The sequence below is a fragment of the Cotesia glomerata genome, linkage group LG5, assembly GCF_020080835.1.
Source record: "Cotesia glomerata isolate CgM1 linkage group LG5, MPM_Cglom_v2.3, whole genome shotgun sequence".
NCBI classification, from domain to species: domain Eukaryota; kingdom Metazoa; phylum Arthropoda; class Insecta; order Hymenoptera; family Braconidae; genus Cotesia; species Cotesia glomerata.
Window position 1 is genome coordinate 18,055,171 of NC_058162.1, and position 13,003 is coordinate 18,068,173.

The following is a 13,003-nucleotide window of genomic DNA, read 5'->3' on the forward strand; positions in this document are numbered from 1 at the left end:
AAATAATTGGATGTTTATTATTAAAATGAAAAATTAAATTTTTTTTTAATTTATTCTTTCGATAAATTAATAAAGTTAAACTTACCGTTTTAATGTCCAATATGTTAAACTTACGATTTTAGCGTCCAATAAGTTGAGTTTACGTTTTTAATGACCAATGCGTTTGACCTACGGTTTTAACGTGCATAACGTCCGACATACGATTAAAATTTCGATTCGGGTGATTTGTATAAAACACGTTAAATTTTAAACCGTTTGACTTCGTCGGCTGATTGAGCAATAAAGAATCCCTGAGTATTGGCAGCAATCTTGGCACCTCTTGGGTTTATGGAAATCTTACTGTCGGCACCACCTTCTCCTTTGATCTCAATTGCTAGCAGCAGCAACTTCAATTTAGTGAAGCATAACCTACCATAAATTTATGTATTAATACTTCGTTTTTTTCATGTATGAGTTTAGTATTCATATGTTATTGGCATTAGTGTTTCACTAGAAAATAACAAATGTTTATGTTAGAGTAGTGGGATTACGTATTATGTGAGAGAGAAAAGAATATACGATAAGAAAAAATATTATATAGCAAATCAAACTTCTAGATGTACTAAAATTTATAATGATGTGTAAAAAAAAGTATTGTAAAAACATCATATATGAATGTAATCGTAATATTTTTCCCATTAATAAATAATTAGATTTTATTGAAATTTATCAGATAAGGTAAAAGTTGTAAAAAGACGAGTCATAAAGTAAGTAATAACACTGACAAAAACCAGGCTTAAAAATTTTCCAGTTTCTGTGTTTTAATATGGGGCAGTCGAATGTGTTATTAATATAAACTAGAAATTCAAATTGCGCGCATACGCGCGTGCTCTAATCTTGAACCGATAAGGAATCAAGGTCCATGTTTTCGAGTTATTTCGATACTAAGCTAACTTCAATCAACCATCAATTTTAATATATAGGATATGTTTCATAATTGGCTTTTGATCCTAACACTAGATATATTGTTTCAACAAGAAAAAACAATTTAACTCAATAAAGCCAAATAATGAAAAAAGTTTATATTCAAACCGATATTACTTTTACATAACTATGTTCACACATCACTTTCAAAAAAAAAAAAAAAAATAATAAATAAAACATGTTGTAAACTAATGAACCTATCAATCACAACACTAAATCATTTTTACAATTGCACATTGATTTATTGACGGATAAAATATCAAATTGACAAAATTATCGCTCTAATAAATTGGTCACAGCAGGAAATTATAAACACTTTATAAATTACTATAGAGGAGGAATGTATTTTTAGTTCGTACATGTGCACGGAAAAAAGGTCAACTTGATTCACGATTATTATCATCTTCATAGGTTTCTTGTTGAACTCAAAAAGTTATTTTCTTAAGTCAATAAAATTTTCTTGATTTTATGTCATAAGAACCTATTTATCAGGACATTTATTTTTCTATTAAGATAAGTGACTTTTTGATCTACAAACATAAAATTTCTTGTTTTTGTAAATAATTCTTATAGTTTATAAAGAAAATGTTCGAGTAAATTGTTTTCTTAGTTTTACAATATAAGATCTTTAAAAATTAAAGCTTACACCCTTTAAAGTTGCACGCGCTTTAAAGTTGGCAGAATATATTCGTTATAGTTATGAGGATGTTGTTACTCTTGGAATTTAGTTGATGCATCATAAATGATAGTTGCATTTTGAATGCTTTAAATATTCAGGGAGAAATAAATACATATGGTGAGTATAAAAAAAACAAGCAACCTTACGGAGAGTGCAACTTTAGAGGGCTTGGCTGTGACAGTAACAAGGCTAACGTAAAAGATGTTTCTTCGACTGTAATTTTGTCGGCATTCTAAGGACAACTCAATAAAAGCAAGAAAATCATTTTATCAAATTGAGTTCTTCCCTTTAAGATTTAATTTTTATTTTGATCTCTTGGTAAAATCAGGAAGCAATATCCTGTTTTATAATGAAACAAGACATTGTATCACCCTGAAAATTCGCTTGAGCTAACAAAATTATTTTTGAGTCAAGATAACCTTTCGTGCAATGAGAAATATCAAATTCAGGGTATCTACTTTTGTACTATATTTTATTTGGCTGTGAAATTTAAATAACACTATTTTATACATTTTAAACATAAAAACAAAAAATCATGCCATGCATAGAATTCATAAAGTTGAACAAACATTATCAAACCAACACTAAGCATTGAACTTCAAACATTAACTTCAACACTGTGAATCTATTACAAATAGCTGATTTCTAACAATTAGTCAATAATTATATATATATATATATATATAACCAGATGAAAAATATGTCAAAATTTAGCCTAGAATATGTTAATGTTTTATTGGCGCTGTAATCATTCAAAGCAAAAAAGTAGCCAAGAAAGAAACCAAATAATAAGCGAGATAGACATATTGAGCTGTATAATATTTTTATTCTAAATTAGCTCATTCTACGTAGAGTGAAATACTGTTAACATATCAATCAATAGCCTTCTGAAGATTTACTGTTTAACGCGACACTCGTTCATTGAATATCTCTTAATCGATTGTATTGAAGAAAATTTATTTACGTCTGCGTAATCTAAAGACCTGTAATATAACTTTAGAAATCATCTTTGTATTTATCTTTAGTTTTTCCCGCATGGAGAAATATATATGTCAAAAATTTATCGCATATATAATATATATGCCGCATATATTTACGCAAAAAAAAATATGTCAACATATATTTTTCACATAGATGCTGACATATATGCAGAGATACATGCTAAAATATATTTAGACATATATGTAAGCATACACTGAAAAAAAAATTTCTAAGTTTGAGAATTTTTTTACTCAAATCAAGAAAGTTAAATTCTTCAAAATTATTTACTTAATTCAAGTTAAATTTTTTCCTGTGTATCTCTAAACATATATATTGAATTTATATGCGCGCATATATGTGAACATACATCCACGCATATATGTGAACATATATGCGGACATATATTTAGCGCAAAAAAAATATATGTGAAAATATATATTTGCATATATTTTTCGCATAGATATTTTTCCATGCGGGATTCTACACACAAAGTATAACTTTTCGAATACGACTTATACCCTATGATAATATCAGTTATTAAAATAGTTTTTAATCATTGCTGTCACCATATCGCAAATACTAGGTATTGCTGCTACTACTATGATGAAAAGATAACAAAAATTAAAGTATCTTCTGAAAATTTTTATAAGCTCAATGCAGCTTAAAACGTCCGGAGTAAGTTGAATTAATAATTTAGATTTTGCTGTTATGACAAATGAACAGCAAGCATGCTTGTGCATATAATTTAAGAAGGGCTTCAATGATAACTAACAAATATTTGAGAAAAGAAGAATTGACTTCCAAAAATTAAACAACAAAGACTATTAAAATGTATATTTTTGTTTGTCTTCTTGAAATTTATGTAGATAATTTATTGTATTGTTTACAATTTGAAAATTTATCTTTAATAAAGTTTTATATCAAATCTATTATCAAAGACAGAAATAAAATTAAGCGTACTTTGAGCATTGTGGTTATGAAGTTTGTAATAGTCATAATACCTAAATCATTCTTTTATTTTATTTTTCAAATCTGAAATAATGAATAAAGCATTGAAATAAGTTTATTATTCATTTTTTGATATTTCTAACCACTAAACATAATTTTGTTTTTTTAGCTAAGAACATTTAGTAAAATAATCTGTAAACTATTCAATAGCCCTGTCAGTATAAAACTTTATAAGATTTTCAAAATGGTTTTCAAAATTGATATTATCAACTAAGCCCATCTTTTTCTTTTAAGAAAAGTAACTAATAATCTATTAAATTTTTGAAAAAATGCATTAAATCAGACTATCTAATATAAAGACAAAGGAGATATAATTGACCCTTGGAAAATAAAGGAATGTAAGTTCGAATGACTGTTAATCCAATTTAAAAATAAAATATATTATTGGAAACAAAAAAAATCATAAAATGTACAGAAAGTTTTTTTTAACATGTGACATAATTAATTTTATTGAGTATGGCTTACGAAAGTTTTGTCAGAAATGTCATAAAATGCGTTCAGTGAAATTTACGTTTTTCAATTCATATTTTTACTAGAATCAGGTATAAGATCAAACATTTTCACATCAGTAATAAATAATTCACTAAAAGAATTTAAAGATTTTTCTACTAGATGCATCCATACTGAAGTGTTCAAAAAATATTAGAACCAGTGTTTTTTTTCTCTTTCTATTACTAAAAATATTTGCTTAAAAATATAGGTACATAATAAGGATCACGGATTGTATGTTAAGCAGTTTGTATGCTATAACTATATAAAATATGTATTATTTTTTCATATTGAAAATTGGGAAGCTGAAATTCGTTACTGTAATAATCGTTGCTACAGCGACCGAGAAATGTTGTGACTCTCAAAATCTTATATTTTTCTCGGCCGAGTTCTCATTCATAAACATACACTGAGAAAAAAGTATTTTGCTACCAAGGATATTTTTTTTGATAATCAGAATACTTGGTATTGTGCTACTAAGAATACGTGATATTTTGATAATCACAATAAGTTTACTGATTATCACAATACCTAGGTATACTGATTATCAGTATACCAATATAACAGACTATTAGATGTTTATAACCTCACTTTACTGGCACAAATCAATTGACTTATAAAGCTAACAAAACAAATTAAAATTAAAATTAAAAGTGTAATAATAAATTTTTTTCAAGCTAATATAATAAATATTAGTTGAATTCTATTTTTACCAGTGCATAAATCAAATAAACTGACTGACAGTGTTAAAACGTCAATGGCAGTGACAGCGCATATATTATAGTTTACTGCGCAGAGTATAGGTCTTGAACAGACATATTTTGATAATCACAATACGTGGTATTTTGATTATCAAAATACCTGATATCCTGATTATCAAAATACTTTTTTCTCAATGTACACTAAAAAAAAAAAAAAAAATTACGAATGAAGAAAAAAATTCTTGAACCAAGAAAATAATTCTGAAGTTTCATTCTCTTGGTCGAGTGTATCCAGCAATTCTTCTACAATTCTCGAGCAAAAATCTGCCAAAAAAAAATAGAATTTTAAAAAACTTTTTTACAACACTTGCTCTGGAAGTTGACTTTTCGAGCGCTGTATGTTATCTCCGAAGTACACAATAATCGCATACTTGACTATATGTGTTTTATAAACGCACATGTTCGGTTAAAGACAACATAACTGCACGGATTCCGCCTAAGCTATACTACACTGATAGAAGGATTTATTTGTATTAAATAATATTTGTTAATAGCTAACAAATCATTTATTAGAGACCATTTTTTACTATTAAATAAATATTTCTTAGTATTTAAAATGATTTGTTTGTATTTAATAAATCTGATATTCATTTATTAAATATTAATAAATCTTTTTAAATACTAAGAAATATTTGTTAAGGACTAACAAATGGCTTCAAATAAATGATTTGTTAAATATTAACAAATCTTTTTAACTATAAACAAATCCTTCTATCAGTGTACCCGGGGAAAAAAAATTATATATAATTATATAAAATTATATCTATTTATGTATAATTTGATCTAATTTTATATAAATATATATAAAATTTAATATAATTATGTATAATTTTATATAATTTTGTATAAATATATGAATTTATATAATCTTATCTACCCGGGGAAAAAAATAATAATAGAGAAAGATTTAATATAAACGACGTATGAATTTATTAAGTAACTAATTACAACGATTGGAAAAGAATGCAATGACTTTACTCGACAACGTGCTAATAAGTAATAACTCAAGTAAGGTAAAAGCCCCAATATATGATCATGTACCAGTATATGATCACTCCATGTATTTGTATATCTATACTCACAAATATAGGTATACAAATACATGGAGTGATCATATACTGGTACATGATCATATATTGGGGCTTTTACCTTATACCAAATTACGGTGCAACTGCATGCGCAGTAGATCGACGCGTCGGTGTGTGTATGTGTAGTGTACGTGTGAATATTACTAAGTTATTATATCTCCAACATAAGATATAATCATATAAAATTATATATAATTATACAAAGCTATATAAAATTATGTAAGGTAAAAGCCCCAATAGATGATCACGTACCAGTATATGATCACTCCATGTATTTGTATATCTATATTCACAAATATAGGTATACAAATACATGGAGTGATCATATACTGATACATGATCATCTATTGGGGCTTTTACCTTATAATTTTATATAATTTTGTATAATTATAAATAATTTTATCTAATTATACATAATTGTTAACTTAAAATTTTATATAAATATATATAATTATATAAAATTATGTATCATTTTATATATTTTTGTATAATTATATATAATTTCATATGGCCAAAACTCATACATAATTATATATAATAATATATAATTTTTTTTCCCCGGGTACTATAGAAAAATGACCCCACGACTCACTCTTTTTTATTTTACTAGAGACTACTGAAACGCCATCTCATGCTGTGATAGTAATAATTTTTTGTCGTTCATGTAAATAATACACTGACAACAATGATCAGCCCTAACCCTTAATATTATTTTTAAAATTATTATATTCCTCTCAAATTCAAGTTCCAGAGCAGTAGTTGTAAAAAGTATTGTATGCTACACGTGGGATAAAAAGCAAATATGACAGTCGTGATTACGACATTCGCTATAAGGTTTATGAGACATTCGTATGAAGACTCGTGTGGTTGTCGCAACTCGCCTAACGGCTCGTAGCGACATCTACCACAATCGTCTTCATACGAATGCTCCATAAACCTTACGCTCATGTCGCAACAACGGGACTGTCAGATCATTTACTACTTATCCCACATATAGCATAAATAATAAAATCCGAACAAAAACAGTTTCACTGTAAAAAAATCGCGCCAAGTCCACGTTCATAAGACTATTAGGAAAAAAAAATTTTTTATTTCTTTACAAAAAGATACAAAATAAAAAAATTAAAAAATCCAAGTAACCGATATGATTGTTTATGATTTTCGGAAATTAAAAAAAATTTTATTGTAAATTTAAAAATTAAAAAAAAAATTTTAGAACGTATTTAGTGTGAGTGGTTGCAAAATATTTTACTTTTAATGAAATTCGTAAAATCTATTTACTAGGACTTTAAAAAAATTGAAATACACAATGACGCACACCAAGTACGTTCTAAAAATTTTTTTTTAATTTTTAAATTTACAATAAAATTTTTTTTAATTTCCGAAAATCATAAACAATCATATCGGTTACTTAGATTTTTTAATTTTTTTATTTTGTATCTTTTTGTAAAGAAATAAAAAATTTTTTTTTCCTAATAGTCTTATGAACGTGGACTTGGCGCGATTTTTTTACAGTGAAACTGTTTTTGTTCGGATTTTAGTATTTTTTGTAATTATAATGAAAATTTACAATTGGTACCAACTTAAATCTCGCGTTGGCAGCATTTTTTACTGCAAACTATCCCCTTGAAGCTACAGTTTATGTAGATGTAATTCCAGTGCACCCTGGCGGCCGTAAATGTAAGCTGTGAATTACTTTTTTTAACTGTAGTTGCTTATCTATAGGAGGATTACTACACATTTTTATTTTATCTAGTCTGTAACGCTGACCTTTCTCCATCAAAAAAAAGTCAGGATTGAAATTTGTGAGCGAACTATAGTATGTGCTGATAAAATTTAATAATTTCAAGTGAATAAATTGTTATAAGTGAATATAATTAATTAATACGGTAAATTAAATTATTAATTACTCTTATAATTGACAAATTAGGTCAAAAAAGTACCGTAGAATTAAATAAAATTTCGCAGCCTCAAAAAACCGTTCTGCTTACAGTAAACAAAGTCAGTAGTCTGGCGCTCCGTTTACAACGGGATTTTTGAACGGAACTTGGCGCCAGATTCTACCGAATCTGTGGATAACTATATGCTAGCTCTTGATTAAGAACATTGAGCCAGATTTCTATTCGGCAAGGCTTGTCCCAAACTATTACTAAAATAAGAGTATGGCAATCCTTTTGAATTTCAGCTTCTCAAATAAAGTTTGTATTGATAGTTCAACACAAATTTTTTAACAATTTAATCTTTTTTTTCCATACCTTCGGTGTAATAAAAAATGATAATATTCCAAAAATAAAAATAATTTTTTTTGTGATAAGCATATATTTTAAATAAAAAAATTATACATATATACAAATTGAAAAAGAAGAAAATACTGATTCTTTTTAAGCATCTTTCTATATTTTATATAAATGTATGAAAAGGTAAATATCTTAATAAGACTCCCGTTAAATCAAACCATAAATCTAATAGAACATGAAAAACAAGCTTTTTTAAAAAAGAGTACAGATATATTAAGAAAGAATGTCAATTTACTGTAAATAAAATTAATATGAGAAAATTCATACAATCTGAGGATATAATAAAACCCGAATAAATTTTGATACATTAATTATCCCAGGGCCTTAAACACAAAAAAATTTTTTAGATTACACTACGGGTTTTAAAATGAATATTTAAAAAAAAATTAGAAGAGAAAAGAAATGCCGTGTATGTGTAATTTGTGTAAGAATAAATAGATAAAAGTTATTTATTTCATGGCAAAAAATTGGTAAGTGTAGTGTGAGTCAATATCTAAAGAGAAAATATTTGTACTAAAAAAAATATAAAAGTATGAGTAAGTAATCAGTAAGTTGTTGTTGCAAGTGTGTGGCAGCTGTCAGCGAGAACTTACTCGCTAGCTTGGGGAAAAGTCATCCCTGTAAAGGACGGGGAGAGGGTTTCCGTGTACATCTCGCATCCTGTGCCTTGCAGGTAATCATTCTGCCACGCCTGAGTGTCCGGCGACTGAAACACCAACCAACCAACCCACGTCATCAAAACTTTTCAAAACCGCGGCTAACTTGTTTTATTATTTTTTATATTCATATAACATGAGTATTATAAATGTTTTGTTTCTATTTACTTATTTTTTTTCTTTTTTAAGATATTATTTTTATATAATGAGCATGGTGAACATTCGCGCGTATCTAAAGTTTTGTAGCTCAAGCTATTATATCAATACTATTCAATACAACCGAACTGACAATTGATTAATGAACATTTAGTCTTATTTAATTATGCTCATCAACAATAGTGAAACACGGAGATACTGAAGCTTTTAAGGAGTGGTTTACATCAATTAGGTGTGGCACATAGACGACTTTTTTTTACAATTATAAATAATTATTATTATATATAATAGAGTATACAATATAAACATTAGTATTATGATGCGTTTATATGTATATATCTGTATATATCAATAATATTTTACAGCAAAGTGGAGCGTAGTGTAATAGACATAGGCGAGGCGAAGCTTTATCCCTTTATTTCCGATTCAAGAGATCGAAGATAGTATTTCTAAAGATATTGACATAAGAATATACAGCAATTATGAGGTTTAATTTGTTTTCTACATTTTAACTGTTCCACTAATTGACGAAAGCAAATGTAATCTATTTAAAACTATCTCCCGAAAATGAAGTTATCGTGCATCATTTTTTTTTATCTTAGTAGTGGAATTTTTCCGTTAATATAATCAAACTCGCGATTTTGATACATGTGCATAAGAAGAGCTCCACCTGTTTTCAAGATTGAGATTTTCCGAAATTTCCATAAACGCGAGGTCAAAATTGTTTACTATTTAGAAAGTCTCGGGTCTCTAAAGTTGCAAAAAATTAAAAATTTCATGATTTCTATCGAATTTTCGAATAATTCTAATAATAGAATTTGTGAACAACCGTATTATAAAATGAAAAGATAAAAGACTCAACTGAGATTTATATCATAATATATATGATTCTGTCATAATAAGTACCCAGATATAAAAACAAAATGCCATGTCTGCTCGAAATCTCTCTAGTACTAATCATATTTACTCTTTATGCTTAAAAATCTGGTAGTCGTATTGATAAAAAACTTCTGAGGAAATTTTGAATTTCCCGAACCAATTCCCATGCAGTTCACGGCATTCGATCCAATTTGTAAAAGTAACTCGTTATAAATTGATCTGAAAACAAACTTGAAAGTTATTTCTACACTGAAAGAAATCCCAACAGTTGCCACAACTACAAAGGGACAACTATTTTTATTCAGTTGGTGTAACTAATTAAAATAGTTATTACAACTATTTATTGTTCACATAACTATTAAAAAATAGTTGAGGTAACTGAAATTATTTTGTTAGTTATTTTTAGTCATCGCTTCGATAAAAGTATAGTAGCTGCAACGAATATTGAGTAGTTGAATCAAATATTATAAGGTACTAAAACCAATTGAAAAAAAATCGTTGCAGTAACTATACTTTTTTAACTAATTTTATTTAATTGGCGTAACTAATTTAAATAGTTATTGCAACTATTTATTGTTCACATAATTATTAAAAAATAAAAGTATAATAGTTGTGTTAAATATTATAGAGTACTAAAACTAACTGAAAAAATATCGTTACGGTAACTATATTTTTTTAACTAATTTAAAATAGTTGATTTAACTACGATTTTTTATTTATATCCTTATTTTACCAAAATTTTTTTGTTAATGCAAAAAATTTAGCATAGCTGTGATAAAAACTATTTAATTAATATGAATTTTTTTTTGTAAAATATAGATACAAATAAAAATTATAATTATATAAACTATGTTAACAGTATTATCAAACTTTCAATCAATAATAAAAATATAGTTATTTCTATGGTTTTTTTATGTACACCCAGAGAAAAAATCAGTAGCTGTAACTACAAAAAAATAATGATAGAAGAAGATAAAAATTTTTCTTGAACGACGAAACAAACCAATTTTGTAAATGTAACAATAAAATTTTGTTGCAGTTACTAGTTTGTTGTTTAATTGACTATCTTATTATTAATATAAAGTTATTTTCTAATTATTTACATAAAAAATATTTAGTTATAGTAACTTAAGTAGCATAATAGACTGGAACCATACATGAGTAATTATTGTAAGTAAATTATATTTATTAGTATGATGAAAAATACAGTTGATTTACTAGAAAAATGAAGTTGTTACAAAGGAATAAAAACTGTTGGAGCACAGATTAATATTTGAAGATTTTTTAGAAAAAAAAATTTTTATTTTTTTGAATCCAGATATGGTCGAATTTTTTTTTAATCTCAGGGTTAAGTTAGGATCGCTGTTAGTTCATAATAAATATATTTTTCCAAGTATCTACGAGAAACCTTAATTACTAAACACCGACTCAATAGAGCTCTTATGACTGACTTAAGTTAAGATTAAATTATACTTAAAAAATTTCTCACTTCAATTTTTTACGATAGTAATATTAATTTGAGCTATGAAAAATCAATTTAAAATTAATCTATTTCTTATTGTGACTAAATGTTTTTATTTTAAAATAATAATTCTATAATACTTGGAAAAGTTGAAAATTCACCGTATAGTTATAAATTTTAAGTTCAACTGGCTGACTGGAACAAATTTAGCTTTTGATTTTAAATAGATGTACTCCAGAAGACACACAAAAACATAAAAGCGACTAACAGAGGGTAAGAAATTTTGCTAAAAAAAATTGAGAGATACATATTAAAAAATGCATCCTGCTAACAGGTACGGACTTACCCTTTAGCATTACACTTTTCTTAGATTCCAATAGCAAACTAAACTACCAAAATGACTGAATGAAATTCTTAAAGCTGTCGAATACAAATCGCGATTTTAATGTCAAAAATGGCTTAAAATTTTGTCCTGATTAGATGTTTTATAGCATATAATGTGGTTTATTTTAAAAAAATCATACATTAAGCAAAAGTAATTAAATCTTGTTCATCAAATTTAATTATAATTTTACTCTTACAATAAACACAATTTTCATCACAAAGAAATAATAATAATGATAATAATAATATACTTATATTAAGAAAAGCATTATTTTTGTTTATCCGTAGTAACCAAATCTTAACATTCTACTTATTCTTAATTTTATGCTCATTGATTAAACACAAAATATATTTAAATATACTTTGCTAAGACAGATAATTGTTTGTACATTATGATTACAGTTTCTTAAGATTGTAATTTTATATTAGACACTTGAAACTATTTATTATCACTCTAAACTATTTAAGTTACATGCTACACACTTCAAAATAACTTTTTTTTAGCATGATGTGTCAATTTCTTCAAATGCTGGAGGTGAATTTGTGAGAAAAAAAAATAGTTACCGTAACTAAATTAATTTTGTTATTTTAACTAAGTGAGTATAGTTGAAATGTTAGATCTAACTTATAAGTTAAATGAGGTAGGTTGATGCCAATCGGCCGCGTAGCGTTGCGGTATATCGTCGGTCTCGCGTGCGTAGGATTTAGGTTCGAATCTTGCGTAGAGTGAATAGAAAAGTAATTATTTTAGAGTGTCGTAGGTAGTACACTAAAGTTAAGTATGTATGTGAAACAAATTTGACCAAAATTCACATTATCCTCGCTCAAATCTGTCTTAACGAAAAAAATATGTGTGCACTAAAAAAAAATTTTTTTTCTGAATAATTTTGAAGCAATAATGTCTGCACATTAGTAAAACTACTGCATATTAACAAACTATTAGTTTTTCTTGGTAACAACTAAATTTTCATAGTGATAACAACTAAATTTTTTTCGTTAGGTTAGCTATAATTTTATTGTACTGGTGAATGAAAATTAGTTGTTTTCGTAGCTAACTATACGTAGTTCATTGAACAATTCTACTGTAGTTGCTGTAACTAAACATCATTTTCATAAGGAATTATCAAATGATGTTTATGTTAAGTATTATTTTGTAGTCTTGGTAACGTTGAAAATTTTGTAAAGTTAAAAAAAAATCGT

General features: G+C 26.7%; 1 protein-coding gene across 1 annotated transcript in view; it reads right to left on the reverse strand.

The window, feature by feature from the left end:
- Window positions 1-13,003, reverse strand: part of LOC123265791 (calcium-activated potassium channel slowpoke) — a 400,630-nt gene that overhangs the window by 173,792 nt on the left and 213,835 nt on the right. Inside the window, 2 exon segments of the mRNA XM_044729712.1 lie at window positions 253-408; window positions 8,860-8,972. Of these exon segments, the coding sequence (XP_044585647.1) occupies window positions 253-408; window positions 8,860-8,972 (269 nt within the window).